The 27,155-nt window shown below is 39.8% G+C and overlaps 1 protein-coding gene across 1 annotated transcript in view; it reads right to left on the bottom strand.

The window, feature by feature from the left end:
* Positions 1 to 7,618: 7,618 nt before the first annotated feature.
* DNAJC13 (DnaJ heat shock protein family (Hsp40) member C13) overlaps positions 7,619 to 27,155 on the bottom strand; it is a 158,043-nt gene continuing 138,506 nt past the window's right edge. The window contains exons 46-56 of the mRNA XM_042780451.1: positions 26,587 to 26,686; positions 24,368 to 24,442; positions 24,015 to 24,127; positions 21,191 to 21,360; positions 20,978 to 21,020; positions 20,454 to 20,627; positions 18,814 to 18,993; positions 18,414 to 18,554; positions 15,699 to 15,842; positions 13,747 to 13,846; positions 7,619 to 7,722 (exon numbers count right to left, since the gene is read on the bottom strand). Coding sequence (XP_042636385.1) covers positions 7,619 to 7,722; positions 13,747 to 13,846; positions 15,699 to 15,842; positions 18,414 to 18,554; positions 18,814 to 18,993; positions 20,454 to 20,627; positions 20,978 to 21,020; positions 21,191 to 21,360; positions 24,015 to 24,127; positions 24,368 to 24,442; positions 26,587 to 26,686 — 1,344 coding nt within the window. The remainder of the gene's footprint in view (positions 7,723 to 13,746; positions 13,847 to 15,698; positions 15,843 to 18,413; positions 18,555 to 18,813; positions 18,994 to 20,453; positions 20,628 to 20,977; positions 21,021 to 21,190; positions 21,361 to 24,014; positions 24,128 to 24,367; positions 24,443 to 26,586; positions 26,687 to 27,155) is intronic.

Here is a 27,155-nt window from a genome sequence, read left to right as displayed (position 1 = left end):
TTTTTTTTTTTTTTTTTATGATTTTGAGTTTTGTTCCACACTGTTCTCCCACTTGCTTCAGACTTTTGAAGGCATCACTCCCTTGTCTTCTTTCAATGTTACTGAGAAATTTCATGCCATTCTGATTCTTTGTTCCCTCCTGAGAAGTCTAGTCTCTGCTTCTCCTTCCATATCCTAGAAGCTTCTAGGATCTTCTCATTTCTACATCGGAGAATTTCACAGTGATGTGCATTTCTAAGGATTTATTTTCAGCCACTGGGCTGGGCACCCAGTACATACCCATTCCTTTTGGGGATTTTTTTATTATTATTTTTCAGTTTTGTCCTCCACCCCTTTTCATTAGTATCTTTTTCTGGAATGAAAACTTTTGAATAATGGGCTTCCTGGATTGGGCCTCTCTTTTGCTTAACTTCTGTCTCCTATTTTTCTTCCCCTTAAAACTCTAATTTTTAGATTTCCTCAATGTTATTTTTAATTGAGTTTTTTCATTCCTATTTCAATTTTTTTAAAAAAATTACAAGACCTTATTTGAATTCTCTGAAAAATATATTCTTTTTCAAAGTGGCATCGTGCTATTTAGGGGATATAATGTTTTCTTTCCGAGAGTATGAATGATTATTATTTTTTTTAATGTTTTCTTTCTCATAATGGTCTTAGTCCTTCCTGTTTAGATCTCTCCCATGCTCCTCATCTCCTTCCTGGAGGTGGATATACCTGTCAGCATTCAAACCAAAGCCTGATTTCAAAGCTTTCCATTATGCTAAGCTGCTTAGGAAGGAAAGTCCCTGTCGCATGAAGGGTGTGGTATCATCCAGCTCTGTAGGAGGTGATGACGTTTTCTGCTGACTCAAGAGGTGCTCACATACTGACTTCAGCTTGACTGTCATAGGCCTGACAAGATGCATCTCTGGACAACTACACTTAAAGCCAGTAAATGTCTTTCATTTCCTGTGTTGGATATTGGGAAACCTGATGGGTGGATACAGAGGGCTGTTTTGAGTCTGTGAAATGTTAAGGTGTGAGTCGGGTTTGACCTTACATTCTGAAGCAACTTTCTTGAATGTATGCTGTGGTGGTGAAGTTTGTGTGTCAACTTGGTTAGGCCTTGCTGAATGGCTGGGCAGCTGGATATAGTATTGCCCATGATGAGACTGGCAATCAACTCCATGATGGAATCTACTGTGAGCAGCTGAGTAGCTGCCTTAGGGATGTGGTCTGCTTCCTGTATATAAGGAGAAGTTCTTGGGGAATGGTCTCTAGCTTATGGCACACTTGAACCCTGCATGTAGCCCTGTTGTTGCTCTGCAGCCTGCCATGCTCTGCTGACCTTGGGACTTTCAATGGACTTGAATTAATGGCCTGCCATGTGGTTTGGTAACATCAGGACTGTGCCTTTTTACTTGTCAACCTTGGATTTGTCAGCCTCAGCAGCCAGCAGCTGTCTGAGTGAAGAAAAGCCTCTAGCTCCAGTGGGCCAGGAGCAGGAGGCAGAGCTGAACCCCAAGGTTGAAGGGCTTTCCCCCAGCCCCTAGAGCCTGGCACTTTGAACTTGGACTTAAAGCCTCTAAATTGTAAGAATAAACTCCTGTTTGCTAAGGCCATCCCATTTTTGGTGTATTCCTGTCAGAGCAGCACTAGGTAACCAGAACATATGCACAACAAAATATTTGTAGAATTACTTCCATGTGTCCTTTCTTTTCAGAAGACAAATGACTCATTCCTTCACTGACTTAAGCCACATCTTCATAAAATTTTCCCTGAAATAAAGAGCTCAGGGGCATGGGGTTCCCTCCTCTGCCCACACACATTGCCACATTTGGCAGGGGCCAGGGAATGACGCAAATGCTCTTTTTAGGTATTTCAAACAGAACTAAAACCTCTTTATACACAATAACCACATAACCTTGTTAAGTAAACCATATACTTTCTCAATATTAAAAATGCAAGCATAAACATTCATCCTTATTTGTATATATAAGCTGGTTTCCACTAACAATGTGGGGACCTTTTTCTGCCTTACAGTTATTTCCCTAAACTGAGGCTTTGTGAAAAATGATAGAAATATACACATCTTCTTTTGTAAGCTTGATGACAAAGCAAGAGTTCATTTACAAATAGAATTTCCTTAGCAATTAACTCACTGGACCGAAAGCACATCCATGACCCTGAACCACCAGTTTTCTCTTGTTTCTGGGAGACTCACCTCAGATTTTTTTCCAAGAGACAGCAAATTGGCAACCTTATACCAGCTCTTATCCTAAGGTACATTTTGTGTGGCCCATTCGGTTTTAAAAATATTGACTGAGTTGCCATAATTGAAAATCAGATTTGCTCCTCCTCCACGGTGTCTGCATTAGAGCCAGGCAGGGGCTGCCCCCTGATGGGCATGGCACTCTTTCCTTCACTTCCCTCATTGACTTCTGTTGCCTGGCCCTGGCCTCCTCTTCTGGGCATGGGAGCGGGAAGCTGTAGTTTCTGGACTGAACTTGTCATTCAACTAGTTGTCAGGCATCTTTCTTAATTTGAAAGCTCATTTATTTTCTGGGTTTTCTCTCTTGCATAGCATTTGCTGGTTCACAGGCTCAAGGGAAAAGAAGTTTTAGTGTACAGGGAACAGATGGTCTTGTTGACCAAAGATTACAACCATCTGTGAATCTGGAGCCAAGATAATTACTTTTAGTTAGAGATTACATAGTAACATGACTAAAAACAAATACAAAATTACAAATCCATTTATGCAGACCTGAAGAGCTCTGGAAGCATAGGTGTTAAAGCATTTGGTTGCTAACCAAAAAGCTGGCAGTCTGAACTCACCAGCCACTTGGGGCGAGAAAGATGAGTCAGTCTGCCTTGGAAACCATATGGAGCAGTTCAACTCTGTCCTAAAGGGTTGCTATGAGTTGGAATCAACTCAATGGCAGTAGATTTGGTTTTTTTGTTTATGTAGACCTAAGGAGCTCTGGTAGCGTAGTGCCTAAGGCACTTGACTGCTAACCAGAAGACCGGAGGTTCAAACCCACCAGCCACTCCTTGGAAGGAAGGTTGGGCAATCTATTTCCGTAGTGATACCACCTCAGAAACCCAAGGAGGGGTCACTATGAGTCAGGTCTGACTTCATGGCACATAACAACAACAACAAAAGTCCTTGGGAGCTCTGGTGGTCTAGTGCCTAAGGCATTTGACTGCTAGCCAGAAGGCTGGAGGTTCAAACACATCAGCCACTCCTCTGAAGAAAGATTGGGGAATCTACTTCCTTAGAGACACTGCCTTGGAAACCCAAGGAGGGGTCACTGTGAGTCAGTATTGACTTGATGGCAGTGGTTGGTTTGGAATTTTTTTTTTTAACCTTACTGTTGATCCCAAAAAGGAACTCTAGTAGCCTAATGCCTAATGCTTATGACTGGTAATCAGAAGGTTGGCGGTTCAAACCCACCAGCCACTCCTCGAAAGGAAGATTGGGCAATCTACTTCCGTAGTGATACCGCCTCGGAAACCCAAGGAGGGGTCACTATGAGTCAGATTCAACTTGACAAAAGTGAGTTTTTGAGTTGAGTGATCCCAAAAGAGCTCTGGTGGTGTAGTGGTTAAGGCATTTGGCTGCTAACCAAATGGTGTGGTTTGAACCCACCAGCTGCTCCACGCAAGATAGGGTAGTCTGCTTCCATAAATGCTTACAGCCTTGGAAACCCAATGGGGTCACTATGAGTTAGAATCAACTCAATGGCAGTGAGTTTGGTTTATGATCCCAAAGGTAGATATAATGAGAAAAATTAGTGTGTTGATAAATGCCTGACATTGATAAATCTAGAAATCTTTGGATTTATTATTATTATGCTTCACAGTTCCCAAAGCCCTTTCACAGACATATGTCATCATCATAACCATCCTGTGGGAGATGGGTTAAGAATTATCAATGAGAAAACAAGCTCAGAGAAGTCTTTGCATTCCTTGGTCATGCATTCCTAAAAACTCAAGTGATCTTAGGTAACAGGCTGCCAGAAACAGACCAAGTTTATCTGCAGTATGTTTTTCTAACTACTCTTCCCAAAAGACCTCAAGAAGCTTGGGTATTTATCGACATTTCATCATATGAAGGACAATTTAAGCATCATAAGGGGGTCACACTATTTCTGGACTGAAAGGATACTTGAACTGACCATCTAGTGATAATCCTTTGAATGCGGCCAAGAGTAGCTTCTTGTCTGTTTCCAGTTTCCAGTGTTCTAACCCTGCACTGCTCACTCCTTAGACGGACTGTGATACCAGGGTTTTGCGATGTGCAAGCCCCCACCAGTCCCTCCTGGAAACACACTAAATTGGTCACACCCCACTGCTGTTTACATTATTTTAAAACATAGATCTTACTCCAAATCACAATTGGCTCTGGCACTTGGGGCCCTACCAGAACTGGGGCCTCCCTGGATCTCAGGCTCAGCTTTTATTGGACCTTTATACACATGGGTTCGCCATGAGTAAAAATCAACCTGATGACAACCAACAACAAATACACCAACCAGGAGTCCCTGGATGGCACAAACAGTTAAACGCTTGACTACTAGCTGAAAGGTTGGTGAATTGAACCCACCCAGAGGCTGGAAAGATAGGCCTGGCAATGTTTCTAAAAGGTCACAGACTTGAAAACCCCAAGGAGTTCTACTCTGAACACAAAGGGTTACCATGAGTCAGAATCAACTTGATGGCAACTAACAAAATATGAAAACTCCATTTTCCCAGTTGCACCTGCATACTGGCTTGACTTTGCTGTTGCATTAGTACCAGGCCAAAACCAAACTCACTGCTACTGAGTCAATTCCAACTCACAGCGAGCCCCATTGGGTTTACAGAAGTAGATTGCTCCATCTTCCTTTCATGGAGCAGCTGATCGGTTTGGACTGCAAGTTAGCAGTCAAATTCCTTAGTCACTGTGCCACCAGAGTTCCTCTTGCATTAGGACAGTGGCTCTCAACAGATTTTGTGTCATTTGAAAGTAGGTTTGTTTTCTTACTCTTACTAGCTGTGTGACCTGTAATAAGTTACCTCTCTAAATCCCATATTCTTTACCTGGAAGACTTGCTCTGAGGATTTGATGAGGTTGTGCATTGTTGTTGCTGTTGTCAGGTGCCATCATCTCTGACTCATAGCGACCCCATGCACAGCAGAACAAAACACAGCCTGGTCCTGAGCCAGCTCCATGATTCTTGGCTATACTTGCGCCCATCACTGCTGCCACCGTGTCAGTCCATCTCATTTAGGGCCTTCCCCTCCCTCCTTTGTTGACCCTTCATCTTACCAAGCATGACAACCTTCTCCAGGGAATGGTCCCTTCTGACAACATGACCAAAATAGGTGAGACGAAGTCTGGCCATTTTTGCTTCCAAGGAGCATGCCAACTGCACTTCCTCCAGCACATATCAGTTAGTTCTTTTAACAGTCCACAGTACTCTCAGCATTCTTTGCCAACACCACAGCTCAAAAGCATCACTACTTCTTCGGTCTTCCTCATTCATTGTCCAGTTCTCACATACATACGAGGTGACTGAAAAACCTCATAAGGGAAAAACTTATGAATAGCAGAGGTTGTGTATACACTATATGATGCTTGCACAGTAAATGTTCAAAAAACATCGGCTAGTACTGGTATTTCAACTTCAGTAGCTGTAGCTGAGTTTAAACGGACACTTGTTGCTGCTGTAGGTGCTGTTGAGTCATTTTTGACTTAGCGCCACCCCATGTGACAGAGTACAGCCCCACAGGGTTTTCCGAGGCTGTCATCTTTATGGAAGCACATCGCCAGGTCTTTCTCCTGCGGAGCAGCCAGGCAGGTTCAAACTGGCAACCAACCTTTCGTTTGTGCTAACAGGGCTCCTTAGATGGATGTTTAAATATTTGGAATATTTATGGTGTTTGAAGGAAACACATTGTTGTGTGTTGATGTACACTTTCCTAGAACTCCTCCCAATTTAGCAGCTGTTATAATCTCATTTAGTGAACGTATTTGAAAGAATTGTCTAGAAATTACTTCAGAATCTTTGAGAGGTGATAAATCTGGTGGAAAATTTTGGATTAGTGACTTACAATAGGGGGAAGTTTTCCCCTAGCTGTTTTTACACATCAATTGCTGAATAAACTTGGTTCTTCCTTTCAAAGGCAACTTGGAAGTGTGGGTCTTTCCCTTTTTTTTTTTTAATTTTTTATTGTGATGTGGATGCAGATTTACCAAGTAGATTGGTTTTACTCTCAATAGTTCATGCACATTTGGTTTCACGGCTCAATTACCATCCCCAACCACAAAAAGCCCTCCTCTCCTCTCCTCCCTGTGACTACGCCCCATCCCTATGTCCTTATCTGTGCTTTCCTGTCTATCAAGCTTTCCCTCTACGCAAATGCTGCTCTTCTGATGCCTCATGGTTGACTGATTTAGGGATGCATCTCCCTGGGGCAGGTGTTCTGCTTACAGGTCTTTCTACTGTTTTTCCCCATTCTTTAAGAAGTGCTGATGTGTATTATGTTTTCCTGTCATCTTTGGTCACACTTGCAGATCTCTGTGCTCAGATCTGTTAGTTACGTGAAATATTCTCCTCCTCTTTCATTTTCTTTCCTCTTGAAAATACTGGAAGTACCATCACAGGCCCTGAAGCACTTATAGTCTGGAACAGAAATGAGAGATTATCTGCATCTGGGAATTCAGATGTGGCTGAAATACTAATGAAGGGAAGTTAGGAATGATCAGATACGTCGATGTAGCTGTCCATGTGGAGGAATGGAGTGTGAATCTGTGGTAAAGCCTCTGTGTACTAACTGTTCTTAGAAATAAAGATTTACAAGATGTCTTCAAAGGGAAAAATTAAACTTGAACAAAGATGTCTCATTAACAAAGCAATCAATTCCCTTTATTTTTAAAATTTTATGTACACATATGAATGATCTGTATAATGTACATTCAATATAGAAAGCTTTATATATTTGATAATGTATAGAACATTTCACAATTACACTAATCTCTTACATAACATCTTGACATCGTTTTTAAGTTTTTAAATTTTTTGCACAAGCTCCTTCTCATTCAATTTGGTAAAGCCAGTTATGCATAACGATGTATACTGTCAGCTCTCAGAAAGTTAATGATTAAGGAGACCAGTGAATGGGGCAAGGACAAAATCTAATAGTGTTTGGTGGTGGGAGGACGACCACACAGACACGATGCAGGAGACAGAAATACCTTTTCCCAGGACAGGTGACTTGGCCCGATTTCTGTAGTCTGCAGCTCAACTCCAGTCACACTAATTCAAAAAAAAGTTATAAAAACTAGGAAGAAAAGTTTTGTCTTTTTGATTCACAGTCTTGTAAACAGATATAAAGGAACAAAATGTGCTTACATACATCAAGAATAAAAAATTCTTGTGTACCCACTTAGGTTGATCCACAGAGTGCTTTCTTATAACGTTGGTACAATTAGAACCACTGACTGTTTTCCTAAATAAAAATATATTTATAGAAAAAGGAATAACACTGTCATGAAACCAGGAGAAAGGCAGTAAGAGTTTGCTTCAAAAGGATCAGCTGGAGGAATGTGGACTCTACACTGGCCTGTCAACGTTTATTGTCTTTCATGAATATTTCAAGTCTGATAGCTGAGGTCGCCTGCCTCGTGGTCTACAGGAGGCGGCAGGTTAGACATGACCGATGATGTCCCTGCGGTAAGGTAGCCAGCAACTCCAGGTCCTGCAAGAGAGAAAGGAAACACACACCTTCCAGTGAGCAGAGTCATGGGAAAACACTGGCCTTTATAAAAATGCCAGACCCTGCCCGAGCACCCCTCCACAAGGAACTGATAATCTATTAACTGGAAAAGTATACCTTAACAAATGGCTACATAGCACCATTTTCATGTTTTGCCTTTACCACATGACAAAGATGAAAATAATTTCAAAATTTATATTGGATAGTATACCACTAGTTTGGAAATATGAATAAAAATTTCCATCTCACATCTCCTGGGAAGTTCAGTCTTTCAAAAATATCCTGGGCATTGAAAGATAATTATGTCAAATGGAAAAAATGGGAACAGAGGAAAGAAACCCAACACTCCCTCAGCCAATCCAAAAGTCAAACTTGATGAAATTCCCAACATAAACACTTCTACCAACATTAAAGGTAACAATGTCATTTGGTGTAAAGAAATGGTGCTATGACAAGTAACACCAAATGAACAAGTGTTGCTATCAAAGTCTCTGGGAAAGAAAAGGCAAGTTCTGGATATCTGTCACAGGTCAAAACAAGACTACTAGAGAGGAAATGGTATCTTAAGATTTTAGGGCTCAGTATCTTCATTACTTCTGATAGCCTACTGCATGAAAATGCTACATATGCCAGCATTTATCAAGATGTATCTATGAGCATATAATGGTTTTAGTCTTCTTGTTTACTTAAAACACAACATAGACACTTAATTAACAGCTTGGAAGTACAGCACAAACCATACAAAATACTTGCAAAAGACACTGTATCGTAATACTGCATACAGAACAATACTTTTAGCTGAAACTGTAGGAAACAAGGCAAACAGCTGAGGAACATTGAAGGGTTAGGACTAGAAAGGCAGTGGAAGCGGCATGCATTTAGCAAAACGGTTCTCTACCTGCTTCAGAGAGCTACACAGAAGTTAGCAAGCTGCCTGGCAGAGCGGATCTAAAGCCCACTCCTGAGGTGAAGGGGGCTGCTGCCAGTTAGAAGGGAAGGAGAGACACCTGAGGGAAAAAAGAAATATAAGCAGCAAGGGAAGTTGTGAGGAAGTGCAAACAGCAGAGCAGTTTGATGAAGGCTGAGGCACAACAGGGACCAATGGAGGACAGAGGCCACAGTTCAGGTTCATCTTGTTTTTCACCCTATAGTCATTTGCTCTGAGGCTGTGAAGTGGCTTGCACCACTGAGCAGAGATGACGCATCTGGTGTGCAGTGACACGGCCAGAGACTGCTCAGCCTGCCAGAGTGCCACAGCACTTGGGATCTTATATTACAGAAGAGACTTTTCCTTTTTAAGCCACCACGGACCTGCATCTATTAAGTTGGGCATCGCTGCCCAAGAGTGCACAGAAAGCCTTTTTTGACTTCTGGCCTTCCACCAAATCTGGATGCCAGGTCTTCCACAGGCTGCACAGGAAAAAGACCACCAGGCCAATGCACCCCTGCTGATAATGAAGTTCAGGGCTAAATACACTGTGACTTCACTTCCTGCCAATGTATCATTCATTTAACCTTGGGCAGCAGTAAGATTACAGCAAAAAAGGCAGGTCTCACTGAGGATGTGGCCCCTTAAGAATAAAACCCCAAGTACTGCAGATCGGTAGGATTCCCAAGCACTTCTGATTGTAGACTCAAATTGGCTCACATCAAAATACCAGATTATGAGACCAAACTCTGAATGCTACATATGGAAAATGGGCTATAGCTGTGCTTCTCAAACTGTATGCCGAGGCACCCTGAGGCAAAATCACCAGGGCACTGTTGGATATTTTAAATTTGAGGGAAACACAGTGACATCTATTGGATACCGTACAAACAGTAACTTTCCAGTTGTTTGATGTAACTACTAATAAACTTAACTATTAGGCATTTATTTTGGCTTCTTGTTGTTGTTATGTGCCATTGAGTCGGACAACCCATAGCGACCCCTCCTTGGGTTTCCAAGGCAGTATCACTGGATGTTTCTGTAGATGAAGCTAGGGATGGTCTTTCCCCGGTGCTGCCAGCCTCTCCTTGAGGACACGGCTGGTTTCTTGAGGACTCAAGGTGTTGCCTGGTCATTAAGATGAGGACAGAGCAGTTCTGTTCTTCAGAGGAAGGTGGGAGAAAAGAGTAGGGGCTGCCAGAAATGGGGCATGTGGTGGCATTGTGTAATGTGTTGGAATGACAGAAGATGCCAAACTGACAAAGAACCCCATAAAATGGAACTGGCTATTGCATAGAAGTAGTGGAAGGGACATGGGGTAAGAATGCCAATGGGGTTCTCAGTGAGAAAAATTTTAAAAAAGGAAGCCATGCCTCGTAGTTAATGTCCTACAATAAACTAGCATCAACCCTGAAGGACTCGCTACCATCACTCCCACTGTATGATTTGGATCTGATATAAAAAGAAAAAGGTTACAAAAAGTAACACTGCAAAGAATGAATGGGCTGGTTTAGGAAGAGGCCAACAACTGTCCGCTCTCTCCCTTTTAACAACCTCAAACAAACAAACAGACAAAAAACCCAAATTCACTGCTGTCGAGTTGATTTGACTCATAGCGATCCCTCCTTGGGTTTCTGAGGTGGTATCACTATGGAAGTAGACTGTCCAACCTTCCTTCTGAGGAGTGGCTAGTGGGTTTGAACCACCAGCCTTCTGGTTAGCAGTCAAATGCCTTAGGCACTACACCACTGTAGGACGCCATCAAACCAAACCCACTGCCATAATATGTCCATTCTGACTAATAGCAACCCAGTAAGAAAGAGCAGAACTGCCCCATAGGTTTTCAAGGCTGTAAATCTGTACGAAAGCAGACTGTCATGTCCTTCTGCAGAGAGGCTGGTGCATACAATGTGTTGACTTTTTGGTTAGGAGTCAAGCACTTTAACCAATGTACCACCAGGGTTCCTCAGAAGTCAAGTTCTGTATAAAAAGTTCTTCATCTCTAAATCCATCTCCCAAAAGCAGGTCACACTGACCTGCTTCTGGTTCTTTCTGTATCATTCCTTCTTCCTCAATTGATTTCTAAGTAGGGTAATTTTAGGATTTTCACTGCTGAAATTAGTTTTATAAAACTAATCCTTGAGCTTGCCAGCACCAACCTGTTCTAGAATCCAATAAACGGCCCTAGATAAGGAACAACCACAGCTTATCTACATCATTGATAAAATCCCATCAAGGTATTTTTAAATAATCATTTATCATAAAACTAAACAAAAAAACTAGGCAATCTTATCTCAATGGGTCAAAAGTGAAAACTTCTGCCTAGGACTTCTTCATTTTTACCCTAAATGCTGAGAATATGACTGCATGGCATCTGCTTGGCAGCCAGGGAGAAGATCAATAGTACATGTACTTTTGGTCATTCTTATCTTGAAGTAGTAATTAATTTTTCTTTATCTTTCCCCATCACCTAAACAAAATCAATTTCCTTGCAAAACTCACCCAAAGACAGTGAGTAAGAAGAAAGGTCTGTGATGTGTTCTCACAGCACCTTCTCTGACTTGCAGATTAATTAGAGGCAGACTGGATACAAACTGTATCTTCTGAAGACTGAGTGTAGGGTGAAGGCAATCCTAATTTATTAAAATTCCAATTCAATACAACATTGTATACGTCCCTTGGAGTTTCATATAATGGGATTTTACCATTAATTAGAAGAACTTGCCCCTTTTTATCAACAGATGACACACAGTACACCAATGGAAAAGCTAATGTAAAAAAAAAAAATTTGGCCACCAAACAACACACATCAATTCAACTGGTGGTAAATTTAAAAGCTTTAACACTTCAGCACAGTCCTGAAGATGGAAAAATCTTCTCAAGCAACTAATAACCCAACAAAGAACATCCTACATTGATGGTGTCCCCAAAATTGGACAATTCCAAGGGCAGCACAGCTTAGAATCATCCCAGATTACCCTGTGTGGACTTGCCTGCAGGTCAGCAGTGCCCTTTAGAAAGGCTGCAAAAACTCCAGGACTCTTCCAAGCTGGCATTTAAACCACCTGCCCCCTTAACTGGCTTTGTTCGAACCCTGCCCTTGTTCTGGCCCAGGGACCCAGGGATGTGAAGAAGCTTCTAAACCCCAACCCTTCTTCTTCCTGAGCCCTCTTCTACTTCCACAGCTACATCTCATTTCTCATTCAGAAACCACTCTAGCGATCCAAGTGAAAAAAGAAGGGATAGTCAGAGAAACCTTTCACTCTCTATAGTTTTTTTTCTACACTATTAAGAAATTTGCCTGGGAGTGAGAACAAAATAAGTTTGAAAGGAAATCCAGGTGGATTTCCTGAAGTGAATCTCTATGGCATTCAAAACTCAGACCTTTTGGTCCATGGCCTGTTTGTAAGTCAAAGACAACCTGTAATCTTTTATTTCAAGTCTAGTCAATGAGTGTTAAATACAATGGAAAACAAAAAGATTTGATTCTAAGTGGCTTCCTGTAGGAAAGCTTAAACAAAACATTGTCACCAAGTTGATTTTGACTCAGAGCAACCCTACCAACAGAGCAGAATTGCCCCCATAGGGTTTCCAAGGCCGTATTCTTTATGCAAGCAGATTACCTCATCTTCTCCTGTGGAGTGACTGGTGGGTTCAAACTTGCCGACCTATCAGTGAGCAACCCAATGCTTTAACCCCTGCACCACCAGGGCTCCTTATAAAAAACCTTACAATCTTTGTATTACTATTCTTCAGAGCCAACTTTTAAGTAAGTTTACTCTTGTTATTGTTGTTATGCCGTCGAGTTAGCTAGGAAAAATAATGTAGATTTTCCAATCACATCATCTTTATATACCAAGTAATAAATATAATGCCATAAACAGGGGTATGTGAACTTTTAAAAACAATATAGAGTTTAATTTTCCATTAAGAATATATTCCTCCCTACTTACAAATTACAGCTCTATCCCAAATTTGCAAAAAGTATGGGATAGACCTAAGACCCTCTGCTAAATATTTCTCCTCACAGGACAGGGGATGGGGAAGTTAGAAGGCAAACCTAAGAGACTCTTAGCATACCCACAACCATAGCCAAAACTATGCATTTAAAATGTACTTCATGCATCTTAGGGCTCTGCTTCAATTATTAATAGGAGTGGATTGAAAATAAAGTGGTCGCAGTGAAGGAAAACACAGGTAAAATTGTCTCTACCACCTCTATTTTTGAATATTCAAGATTCCTTCAGTCTTCATGACTTATAAACTTCTATACCAGTCATCAGGATTATTAAAACAGTTATACTGGTATGAGAAATACTGGTAATGATTTTTTTCTCTTCATTTACCTACATCATCCCTGGTGAGAGAAGGATGCAGGGCGGACAGCCTCTATATACTACAGTTTCAGGCAGATGGCAAGAACCACCTCAAATTCTTAATTTCAAACTGAAAACTTTTTCTTCATAAGCAGTAGCCAGTATGAAAACTAGTATTCTAAAATTACTATGCTATTAGTGTGTCCCATGGACAAAGTCTCAAACTTCAAATGTGTATTATCCTTTGATCCCCAAGCAATAAAATATTCTTTCATTTATGGTACCCACATATATCCCCCCTATGAATGAACACTCTATAAACAGTAAAACCACAGACTCACCCCTGGAAAATTAGAAGAAAAAATGTTTTCCACATGATTATACGTATATAAAGCTTCAGTCCGTTACTCTGACAGACATGGAATGATGCAATCTTGTTCTGATACTGGTATTCCTGAGTAATTATCTCTACTTTTTACATGTTTAAGTGAGAGATGCTCTAAGATACAACAGTAACTACTTAACTGGCTCAAATATGATTTCATCAGCACATATTCACCACAGCCACTCACATGCTGTCCAAGAGAGTAAAAGTATATGGCTAAAAGCAGAGCTCTACTACATGCACACAGCATCACTAAGAAAGGTCAACCAACAGCCAAGGAAACCCCCTAAATGCTGTTTTTAATCTATTCAGTGCAACAGGAAGGTCCAAGTGGCTTCTGCAAAGTATCTTAGGGTAACCAACCACATGTGGCTTACCTGTGAGGTATCCTGCTGTTTGTGACTCAGAAATGAACAAATCATGTTTCTGATCTTTGAAGGCACTCCAGACTGAAGACCGAGACAGGATTTCGTTCACCTACAGAAATACAGCAAACTCTGAACATCAATAGATTAAGGGCTGGGTATTGGAAGATGGACTCAATGAGAAAAATCAAAGTTTCAGGTCAATAGGGAAGAAGACCAGCTGAGAAAAGATCCAAAAAATGGGACATGACCTAATATTCATCAGACACTCTCTACCAGGCACTGTGTTAGGCACATCCTATTACATGAGACCTAAGGGAAGACCTTAAATTGCTCTTCCCTCTAAAGCTCTGTTAATTCAACCTACAATTAACTGACTTGAATGTAATTCCAGTAAGAAGATATCTGTACTTAGTCTTACAAACTTTTAAAACAGATGGTTGACAGTGTGGTCTGGGTAATGAATTATTCCTAAGGGAAAAAGGGTGTGGAGAAAAGAGGTTGCAAACTTGAGTCTAAGACCCAAGCCTTTCAAATTATGGGTTGTGAGTATTGTGCTTGAAAAAAATAGAACAGATTCATATAGAAAATGTGAAAATGTATGAAATATAAAATGGGAAAATATTGTTTGGTGAAATACATATATACCTATAAATATAAATAATGTGTATGTGTGTGTGCACGTGAACTATACTGAAAACATACTTCTTTCTGTGGGATATAGAGAAGAGTTTAAGAAATAACAGTTTAGAGGGTATCTTTTGCATTTCAAGGTTCAAATGAAATGTTATACTGAGTACCTCTTGTGTGTATGACATTGTAAATTCAAAGATGAGAACATCAGTCTGTCTCCAAAGTGCTTTCGGTCTATCAGGGCAGACAGGCAATAACAGGCAATTTAGTGGTAAGCACTAAAGTAGTGATATACAACAGGGGCCATGTGAGTCCAAGAGTGCACCTGTCCTAACTTTAGAAAGAATAGTGGAAGGGATTAGCTGTGAAGGTAGAAGAGTTCCTATCTTAGAAACTCTCTCTCTCCTGTCCGCTTGAGAATGGAGGGTAGGATCAGGCTTACTTTGATAAACAGGAATCCTGAGGCAGATTAGGGGAGGACATGGCCTGCAGCGGACACACAGGAGTGACTATGCTTGCCAACAGGGCACCACGGACAAAAGTCCAAAAAAGATTTCATTAAACATACTGGTTAATGATTGCTACAACAAATTCTGCCTCTCTTCTTTAGTATCATATTAAATTGCCAAAAGATGATACTGATAGACTGGACAGTGACATAAAAAATGTTTCTTTATTGAAACATCCAAACACATTGGATTCACTACAGGAAAACTTGAAGTCGAGTTAAGTCTATAAAAAGAGGATCAACAGACAAGCTATATAGTAATATTGAATGAGGAACTCTGTAGAGGCAACAATAAACCAAAGAGGAAAATGAAATTACTCAACAGGCCTGAAGTCAGCAAATGCAACTGAAACACATTAATGCATACATACGTCACAAAAGAAGAAAAAGAAAACTGACAACTATGATTGCTAATAAAAATAGTAAATGAAAACTAAAATGATGTTCTTTATCTTTTAAAATGGGATTACGGGATGCTTAATGAATGTGGCTATCACACAATACCTCCTAGAGCTGGAAGTCAATTTTAGCTAGCACTCAATCTTTCATGCTGAGTGGAACGTTATCCTTTCTCTACCTGCAATGTACAACATGCCATCACTACACAGAGAAGGAACTCTCCCAAGTGACTATTTAAGTATATGGTGTGTGCTTTTGTTATGCAAGTCCATCCTTGGTCTCTTCATCTGCTTCAATTACAGCCAAAAGAACACAACTTAAGTGGAACCCAAGCACAAGTGCATGGAGCATCACAGCCGAGACCCTGGGTCTGTGAACATAGGGCAGTAATTAGCTGATCAAGGTTGCCGCTGTGCAGACTCACCTGTTCTCCGTACTGCAGGCTTCGAGTCATTGCTTTGAGAGCTTTAACGATCTGAGCTTTAGTGGCAGCTGGGCTGTCTAGACTTTCAAGCCCAATGCCTTCGAGCAATTTTAAGAGGTAAGGGACCAGATCTGCCTTCAGGGCCTAGAAGAACATATTACATACATATGAACAAACTGAAAAAAATTAACCATTCACTAAAGAAATAATTTAATCTCCAGGATTATAGGGAGCTCTGGTAGCGTAGTGCCTAAGGCACATGACCGCTAACCAAAAGGCTGGCAGTTCAAACCCACCAGCCACTCCTCAGAAGGAAGGTTGGGCAAACTACTTTTGTAGTGATACTGCCTTGGAAACCCAAGGAGGGGTCGCTATAGGTTGGGTCCAACTCGACGGCACATAACAACAACAACCAGGATTATAACTGGAAAAGGAATCATTTACTAAGCTACCTCTTTTCACACTATTTAAATCTTAGATATAAATTTGTTTTTAACATGTAATGAAAATGACGTTATTATTTAATAGAGCTTATTTATTCCATGCTATCAACTGCTGTAAATGCTATACACTGATTACTGCATTTAACCTTTCCAACAACTCGACAAGGTTGGTGCTATTACATTACAGATGCAGAAGCCAAGTGCAGAGAAGAGGACAAACCTGTTTCAGTCACAGAGCCGGGCAGCAATAGAATTTGCATCTGGACCCAGAAAGTATCACTCTGCAACCTGAGCTTTTAGCCATTACAATGCGCTACCTGCTCTGATTGCGTAAGATTAAAGGACAACAATATCTGAAATACCTTAATATTTTTTTCATATTCTCTTAAAATATCAATATCTGCATTCATTGTACATTTCCTATCAGCCTAATATAAGCTGAACAGTACTGAGGTATCATATAACATTCACTGCTCATTCTGAAACTCAAAGGGTTGAGATGGAGGCAATTAACATTTACTGAGTGTGCCTCTTTTTTTCAGATACTATGCTTGCATTACCTCACTTAATTCTCATAACAATCCTGTGAGTTAGCAGTGTCTTTATTTGACAGATGAGGAATCTGAGAGCAGGTGAGTATCATGCCCAAGGTCACAGAGCCATCCAGTGGCAGTATGAGAGTTCACATTCAATACATCAAACTAGACTCTCTAAACAAATTAGAAGTTGGATCTTCAAAGCATTCAACATCATCACTATAAATACCCAATTCCTCTGCCTGCCTAAGGGCAGGAGTTGAAGCAGGAAAAGGGCCTGGGAAATAAGAGGGGCAGAAAATAAAGGTGTATTCAGCCTAAGGACATGACATGCCACACTGGCCTCTGGCAGGCAACAGGGAGCGACTGAAGGATTTTTGATATGAAGGGTGATCCAGTTGCAGAGTTTTATTTTAGGAAGAGGACTTTTGCAATGTTTTTTTTTTTTTTTTTAATTTACTGTGTTTTTTGTTCCTTTAGTGTTTGTCCATTCTACACTGGAACCACCAAGTTCTATTAGGTAGATAGTCTCTCTGAAGAGTACAATAAAAATCTCAGCACACTTCTAAAACACTACTTAAGAAACAAAGATTCAGAATCATCCCCAAGAGGATGAAGTAATTTTACACAGCAAACAAAGGATCAATGCTCAGGAGATAACTAAAAGTTAAAATTTAAACATCACAAAAGTACTCTGAAGCTCAATTGGGCAGCTAGCCCCCTTTTCACTGTGTGTGTGTGTGTAATTATATAAAATTATACATGCACCGTGGTGTAGTCAATTGCTTTGTATGGCTCTTCTAGCTAGTCTTTTTTTAACTCCTACTAATGACTGGGTTGGACTATGCAAATGTGAGGTGCTAATGGTCCACCAAGGGGATTTGATAGCTTCCTAATTACCTAAGTATGTGCACGGCATCCTTCTAGAGGTAGGACCATGAAAATAAGGTGTATGGAACCCTAATATGGGGATTAGTCAGTTTTGTCATACTGCTACACTTAAAATGAGCCATCCCAGAGGTAGGAAAGGGTGATCTTACTACCATCAAGAAAGAAGAGCTAGGAGTAGGGCACATCCTTTGGACCCAAGATCCCTGCATTGAACCTTCTCAATCCAAGAGACAGAGAGCTGTGATACCAGAGGCCACGAGAAGCAGCAGCAGAGAAAAGGTGGCAGCAGAACCGAGACTGACAGAGCAGTGGGCTTCCTGGCCCATGGATGGAGAAACCGTCAGGCAGGAGGCATGCTGGCGGAGTGGCGTGCCTCTAGGCATTTATTGGCAGAACTAAAAGAGCTTTTGTAACACTTGCCACCAAGGACCAGAGAGAGACCTGCCTTCAGGCATGGCAGAAGGGAGGCTGTCCTGACTGAAGAGCTATATCCCAAGCATTCCTGATCCTGAATTGTAACCTGTTACTTTCTTAATCAATCCAATAATCATGAGTATCATCTATGATTTCATTGTGGCCACTGCAATGGACTATCGAACCCAGGACAGAGTGCTGTGGAAGGGATGGCTGGCATCAGAACTGGTAACAACGGAGGGTGGAGGCATGTGTGACCTCTGACTCATAGGAATTGGCCTTGGGCTGTTGATCTTGATCCTTCTCCCTGACTGAAGGTGGTACCCCCATGCCGTTTTGATGTACACTGACTAAATCAGTGCTAAACAAGTGAAAATCTGTTTGTCTGTTTTTGTTTTTCTAAACAGTGCTGAATCTAGAAAGTCACTTACTTGTGCTACTAAATCACTCTGCTCCTTCTGAAACATTCGGTTAATTGCTTCACACGCTAGGCCAACAGTATCTGCTCGCTTTTTCATTCCATTCATCAGTGGGCCAATGGTCTCTAATGATGCCATGGCTCGAACACACAGCTAAATGCCCCAAAACAGAAGAAAGAGAAGGTTACTTGTAGAGTAGCAATGCTTGATATACATTCAATTCAACTGTCAAATTCAGCCTATTGATTATCTCCTTCTGAATTGATTTAAAAAGAGTTAAAATACCATGTGGTTCATATGCAAAAAGGTATGTGGCAGAAAACGAATTTACACTGCAATATACATTAGTAATGAAAGAGGGTTCAGAGGGAAGTCTGGAACTATATAAACTACCAAATCAATTCATCAATACCTCGTTTTCAGAGAGGGCATGGATGACCCGAATGGCACTCTTAGGAATGGCATTGTTCCTGTGATTCATCGCCTGGATAACTTTGGGAAGATGGCCCAGTGGTGGGACCTGATCTGCCAGCTGGGGCTGTGCACTGAAGAGACACACTGCTGCCATCGTCAGGGTTTCCAGAGTTTCCCCCTGGAAGATGTAAAAAATTACCAAACAAATAACAAACTGTGAAATGCTGATAAAGTCCTAAACATCCTTGACAATTATCTGGTGCTTAAAACTAGGGATCCACAAGTTCTACGAGCCGATACTTGAAAACCGACTCACAAATCCTAAGAGAACAAGCTTCCCTCCTCTTTCTTTGATAAGAGCAGTGAATTTAAAGGATTTTACAAATGTGCTCTTTTAATCTGTTCAGCCTTTTACTGGGTCAGGTTACATCTCATTTCAACTGTAGGTTTAAGAAATCACCTCTTGAAATATATTACTAGAAACTTTTAAATAATATTCTAGAAATGTCAGTATCAGAGAACATCAATAATCCAGGACAACACAGATGTTTTCCCAGTTCTATTAGCAATCCTATTTAACATGCGGATACTAGAATGCAAAGACAATTACAGCTTAGACCATGATACAGAGACATTTATATCCACAGCATAACACATCTTAAATGATCATGGAAATTTGGACATTCCCTGAAAGGAAAGTAATACAGGAAGATAATGCTATGGGCTTCCCCTTTCTAAGTTTCAGTTTTTTAAGGGTCTCATTTTCAAAGCAAATTATGTATGTGGCAAAAACCCTAGAAAAGAGAAAAAGCACGGCTACAAACAGTGACATAGGTCAATATTTGGCACACTAATGAGATTAAAATTTGGTTTTTTTGCTAATAGCAAGTATTTTTTAGGCACTCAATATACACTGGGCATTATGTGACGTACTGTACATGTATTAAGAACTTTAAAACCTAAGCCTTAGGAGCAGGTGCTGCAATCATTTCATAAATGAGGCCACTGGGTCAGAGACATGATGTACTGCACAGAGCTAGTAAGTCGTGGAGGTTGGACCTGAATCTAGGACCACCTAACAAAGCTCAGGCTCTTACTCATCTTGCTATAGCCAGCTGGCTTAATTCAAACTCTAATCATGTCTCAAGTATTTTCAATCTAACACTCAAATAACAAAACCTTACACACTATCTGGGTTTTTGATTCACCAAACCAAGACCAAGGCTACTTTCTCCCTCATGTCTGCTTTCCCTGCAGCCTTCTATTTTAAGCATGTTTACAAGGCTCATCCATGTAGTTCCTTTAACTCATCCCTGCTATATATGCCATACTAAGTAAAAAACATAACCTAGTGCAGGACACTTACATGGAAACACTGAACACTTACTTACAGCATCCTTTCAATATAGATACCTCTAACTTTGGTCCAGAAATAACCATAACCATTATACTAAAGAGTTTAACTTTAGAACATGCCAGACAAAGATCAATGGGGATATCCGAATTTAAATGTGGCTGCTAGTTCAAAAGAGATACCCAATTCTTAATACATGTTCAGTGAGAATGCTGTTTTAACAAAAACAGTACCAGTATATTTAGCAAATGATTTGAAATGTTTGGCTGATGACTGAAGCTTACATGAGGATTGTTCTTCTCCAGGAGCTCAGTTAATTTTTCTAAGAGTGCAACGAGAAATTCTCTAGGCTTTCTTAGAACCCAAGCTGGTTGAGCAATAAAGATTCTCAAGAAAACTCCTCCAACAGCAAGTTCACCCTCTGCTTCTCCAAATACCACAGCAAAATCTTCAGGCAACTTTAAATAGAGAAAGAACCACAACACAGTCAAGTCACTTAATCACCGGTTATACATGAAGCAAGAAATGCAAATCACGTTAAAGAAATGTATCTGAAATTAAACTAGTCCTCAATAGTCGCTAACATAATCCAGTGACAATTATTGAGTTTTATTATCTCTTAATGAAGTTCAAAAGGGCACTTTTATATATTACTTACTTCAAAAGTGAATATCCCTACTATTAAGTTAAAAGTTTTATATTAATACTCAACTCTTAATAACAAAGTATCTATAGGCATGAAATTGACTCAGCAGGGTGTTAAAAAAAAAACAGTAAAATTTCTTCTTCTGAATAAAGTGTATCTTACCTTCCAGTTTATATCAGGGTTGTCTTGCTGATTTTTAAAGTGCCTTGAAAAAATGGAGGGGAGAGTAAAATATCAAACTCTAATCACAAAACACACTTCTATTAACCTACAGAATTAAGGCTCAGCAAGGTGATATGACAGAACAGGGGAACTGTGCCCTCCCCAACGACTCTACCTAAAGGGCCATAAACTATTACGTTTGACTTTACTTACTCTAACATCATTTCTCTAACTGTTGTGGACACTTTATCTCTGGAATTATCATTCCAAATTAGCTCAGGATTTTCATGAGTTCCTTCAAAAATATGTACAGCAGCTTCAGGGTTATCTCTCATAGCATCCATAAAAACACTTGGTAGAAATTTCATTAATGTAATCCGAACCTATTTGAAAAGGTTTGAGAAAAAAAAAAGACCTATTAGAAACATCTCAATATTTGGTTGTTTTACATTTCTTAGATAGCACAGTGCTGTGATCTGTGTTATGCTTATTTGGGTCTCATTATGACGTGCTCCTGCTTACCTCTCCAATTTCACTTCCACCCCCCCATCACTCCCACGGTTCAAACTAGAAGAAATTCATTATCACTGGTGTGCAGTTCTCAGAGTTCACTCTGATAGGCCAGGCCTTGCACATGCACATGCTATCCCCTCTTCCCAGAATACCCTGAGCTGGCCTGCTCCTCTAGCCCCACCTCTGCAATGCAAACAAATTGTTCTCATGTTGCCTTTGAGTCTTACAATATTTTTCATTGCATTTTGTTGTACTAGTTTATGTTATGCTGCACACATTTCCAAAAAAAGAGTTCAAAAGCAGCTTTGAAAAATACACCCAACACACATAAACACAAACTGAAAATCTGTAAGTGACGCACAGGACAAAGGGAAACTGAAGGCTGGAAAGGTCAGTTTTTCCCTCAAACCTTGACATGGTTCTCTCTCCTTTATGCCATTCAAGTCTGTGCTCAAATCTCATCTTAGGGAAACCTCCCCTGTCTTGCTAATTGCTCGTATTTTCAGTGCCCGGCACGTAACAGGTGATCAAATATTTGCTTGAATGAATGAAGATTGATATGTAGTCAGTACACAAAGGATATATAGCAGAGGCCCTGTATAACTGCTCATAATATATACAAACTTAGCTCTGAACTTCCTAGCAGGCGATGAACTGAAGGAAGCAATGTCAATTACATGATACAGAACACATCATCAAATCAAATGTGCCAGCTGCTTAAGAAAAATCCAATGGTTTCTGGAGGGAAAAAGCAATTTCTCCTGAGGCTCCGACATGAGGTCATTTTATTATGGATTAAATAATGCCCTTAGGGTGAGACTACCAAGGAGTTTCACAGGCTTATTTCTTCCTACATCTCTTGAGTATGCTGACAGCATCACTCCAAAGCACAATTCAGTTCTACAGAGGCCAAAACTATGGAAAGAATGTGATTAAATATCTGTCACTTGTCTGGGTCATCAGCCCCCTACGTGGATGAACACCATCTGTCTCATGCATTGTGGTCCATTTGCCCCCAGCAGTGCATCCTCACAAAGCTCAAGAGACATACAGGTCAGAGAAGCACTGAAAACTGGAACAGAATTTAGAGGCCATTTATTTTCATTTCCTTACTGTGGAGCTAAAAACACTCAGATTTACAGACAAGCTGAGTCATTAATCTAAGGCAGTATAGCAAAGAGAATATGAAGACCCATGCCTATGATTCACAAAACAGAGTTCTGCCAACAGCATCGGGCCACAACCTGTGCCAGGCCAATAACTTCACCTTTACTAAAATCACTTTTGGGGTTTTTACACAAATCATCTTTATTTTTTTGAACTTTTTATTGTCATTTTAGTGAAAGTTTACAGAACAAGTTAGTTTTCTATTAAAAAATTTATACATATTTTACTTCATGACACTCAATGTAATAGCTCTCTTCCTCCTTGGTTCCATTTCCATTTGTCCTTTCATGCTCCTTCCTGCCTTCTGAGCTCTGTTTCAGGGCAAATGCTGCCATTTGGTCTCTTGTGGTTAACTATTGTGAGCAGCCCATTCCTCCCTGGGTGACATTACTCACTTTACAGGCCTGTCTATTGTTTCACTGAAAGTAGACCACCTGAAAGGTGTCCAAGGGCAACGAGTATCTATCAGACCAGTAAGCTGTTTTTTTTTTTTTTTTTAATGACAAAATCATAAACTTTTTCAACACTTGTTTAATGAGAACCCAACTTAATCCTTTTCATGGTTTCCTGGCAACACTTTAAACCCTACCAGAACACTGTGGAAGGCATTCTACATGAATTTTAGGGAAGAAATACTTGATATGTTTTAATTATATCCCAGTACCAAACAAAACAAAACAAAAACCTCTTAATCTCTTAACTATTTCACAATTTGTAACGAAAATTAGAATTGTTTTTATGGCAAGTAAACTAGATTTGATGTAAAGCCTTTCTAGAAATGAGCCATTTATACTCTTGTAAGGAGCTATACTATGGTTGCAAGCGATACTGAGATCATTCACTGACTGGTCAGATAGGATTTTAAATGTCTTCGATTTAAAAGCCATCTTCATAAATATTGTGAAATCAATATAAAAAGCAAGCTTTAATTTTACTTAGGTTTCTTTACTTGGGCTAACACAATACTGAGTTTTCTCATTTCTAGATTTATATATTTAGTGTGCTATGGTCTAGTATGGCAGCTCTGGTGGTGTAGTGCCTAAGGCATTTGATTGCTAACCAGAAGGCTGGAGGTTCAAACCTACCAGCCACTCGTTGAAAGGAAGATTGGGCAATCTACTCCTGTAGTCATAATGGCTCAGAAACACAAGGAGGGGTTGCTATGAGTCGAATCGACTTGATGGCAGTGAGTTTTTTTTGAGTATGGTCTAATAGTTAAAAAAAAAAAAAGCATATTATCTCATAACCAATTATTTTATCCTTACCATCTCAGACTTCCATAATCTTAAAAAAATTAGTATCAAAGCAGTGGAGCTTTAATAATTAATTTCTTTCCAAGGACCTATCCTGCACTTACCTTTGGCCCTATTAGCTTATCTGCTGTCATTTTAGCAAAAAGTTCTGCTGTTTGGGCTCGAACTTGTGGATGTGTTGAATTGCAGAACATATCCAATAAATAAATCAAAGCTCCTATGGGGGAAAAAACAGAATTAGTGATTATATTATACATAAAGAATATGACTTTTCTAATTAATAGGATTAATTTTAAACCTTAAGTAAAATTGTATTTCAAACCCTATGTCATTTTATTTGTTTATTTTAACTATAGCCTTCCAAACCATTCTTCTAATTATCAGACCATACAAAGCTCAAGGGAAAAAGCTTCCTTGTATTTAGCATGATTGGAGGAGAAAGCACTTCATATATTACCCTTTGCCATTGCTTCTTTGATGATTTTTGTACTTGATGTCAAAGCATAAAGAGTTTCTAGCACCAGCTGACGACCTGCAGAATAAAAGACATTTCAAGAAATGCATCACATTTGTTTACAGTTACTGGGCAAGCACTGAATGAAATACTCTTCTATACAGGGTATCATATCATACTTAATCTTTGCCATAACCACTGAGATAGGTATTTTCATGGCAGTGTTGTGAATGACCAAGTGAAATGCAGTTTAATTAGCCCAAAGTTTCACAGCTAGTAAGCAGTACAGCTGGGTTTTAAATCCAAGTCTGACTCAAAGTCTACACTCATAACCACCACAGCATACTAGCACACTCAAAATTTTCTCACCTGATATCCAAGGGGACACTCTGATCAGGTATGTAAGATTTTAATCTAGTGCTATTGTCTTATGCAGGAGGTTAAGCAGAAGAGGAAGTAGTAGCAGTTGTATGACACCCTTCCACTCTAAGATATAATAGTATCTTCCTGGACACAGCCCATGACACCTCTCATCTCTCATCACTGCCATACGACAAGCAGGTATGCTGGGCTACTGGACTTCATGGTTCTAGAGTCAAATGGGAATGACAACCAGGCAGCCACAGGAGTTGGCAAAGAGTAGAACAATAACAACAAAGGCAGGGCTGCTAACATGCAAAAGACACACACTCAAAAGGAGATTCCTAAGAGAAGCAACAACACATCACTGAAAACCAACCACTTAGATGAACATCAGTTCAAAAGAAGCAAGCCCTTAGAGAGCATAAAAGAAGGTTAAAATTTAATGTATTTAACGTCCCTTAGAAAACAGCGTAAGATAGATAATTTAGTCTAAAACATAGATCATAGCAAAGTAGGCCGAGATATTCAGATCTCAGCTATTTTGCCCATAAGAATAAAATACTGATTAGACTACATAAGTCAGTAATAAGTGTAAAATTATAATTTCCAGCTATGATTTCTTTAGCATTCTTTGATTCGTCAACCAAGTTTAGTTACACATTGTCTGAAGCTTCACAAAGCTATTGAGAAACCAAGGGAAAAAAAAATTAACTAAGGTTATAGATCAAGGGCTCTGGTGATGCAGTGGTCAAGTGCCCAGTTGCTAACCAAAAAATCAGCAGTTTGAACCCACCAGCTACCCTGCAGAGAAAGATGAGGCAATCTGGTAAGATTTATAGCCTCAGAAGCCCTCTGAGTTTCTAAGTTCTACCCTGCCATATAGGGTGGGTAGAAGTCAGAACCAACTCGACAGCAACAAGTAAGGTTACAGATATGGTAGAAATAATCTGTAAATGACCTTTAAAAGTTGCCATCTTACAAAGATATTTCAATGTCATGTACTCAAGAAAACAAAACTATTCAATGGAAATTCAATTCCATTCAACTCTCTGAACATAAATGAAACACCTAACATGTACAGGGCATTGGCACATAAGATGAATGAGATGGTTCCTGTACCCAAGGCAGATAGACTTGAAGCTAAGATTAACATGACTGCCAAGGGGTGGCAAAGCTGACACTAATATATTCTGATGCTTAGTGGTGAGGTTGGAGCTATGTTCCAATTGCCTAAAAAATTCAGTAACTTTGCCTTTGAAAAGTAGTCTCAAAGTTGGTTCTGGCACAACTATAAACTATTAAGCTACACAATTGTATGCTCATGAAGAACCTGTATTAGTGCAGACTGTATTCAAGAAATTAGGTTAGTGTATTTTTAAAAAAACAATTTCACTTTGTTGGTAATAAATTAGCATCAAATTAGTAAAATACAAACTATACAGAACTGAACTCTAAGCTGGATACAAGGTAATGTTTACTTCAAGCATTTTTTTTAAATCATTTAATAGCATATGATTTTTTATAAATCATGGAAACTTAGCCAATTCCCAACTGCTCATGTGTAGACTGTACTCAGCAAACTAAAAATCCCAGGTTTACTTTCCTCTATTAATGCTTTATAAATGCTTTGGGACCTCTCTACCCCAACTTTCAACTTTGATAAGAGAAATGCAAAATAATTTTACTAGTCCATCTAAAACACAATTAGGAAGACAAATCTAATATAAAACCACTTAAAATATTCTAAAACTAAACGTAGATGACAAAATGCCCACGGTTTTGTATTATCTATGTAACTGCTTCCCTCTGTGGGTTGGGTGTGTTATGGTTTCCAAAATTCCATTTGTGGATATACATACTTGATGGCAATGAATGTAGAAGAGCCAATAAATTGGACAAAACCATTGATTCAGCAATATTGTTGACACAGTCTTGGTTAGAAGTCACTATATTCACAACCTGAAAATTAATTAATAGTATATTAAGAATTTTGGACCTAATCAAATTAAGTCATATAGGCTTTACAAAAGTGAGCAAAAGAGTTTGAAGGAGAAAATTCTTGAAGAGTAGTTTAATTTTAGAAGACTGGCTTTATTACTTGATCTTTGGAGAAATAACAAAAAATATTAATGCTCAAGTAGGCATTATGTACATCAGCTCGCTGTTAATTTAGAAGAAAGAATCAAATATAATGAAGGAGTCCTGGTGGTATAGTGGTTAAATGCTTGGCTTCTAAATGGTCAGTGGTTTGAACCCATCAGCTGCTCCACAGGAGAAAGATGTGGCAGTCTGCTTCCATAAAGGTTATAGCCTTGGAAACCCTATGGGGCAGTTCTACTCTGTCCTATACGGTCGCTATGAGTTGAAATTGACTCAATGGCAATGGGTTTGGTTTGGTTTGGAGTTAAGGCTTATAACAGGCCTTCAA

Source organism: Orycteropus afer, unplaced genomic scaffold (genome assembly GCF_000298275.1).
Source record: "Orycteropus afer afer isolate SDZICR_OR568_19922 unplaced genomic scaffold, OryAfe1.0 scaffold00003, whole genome shotgun sequence".
In the NCBI taxonomy this organism is placed as follows: domain Eukaryota; kingdom Metazoa; phylum Chordata; class Mammalia; order Tubulidentata; family Orycteropodidae; genus Orycteropus; species Orycteropus afer.
This window is presented reverse-complemented; position numbering and strand designations above follow the sequence as displayed.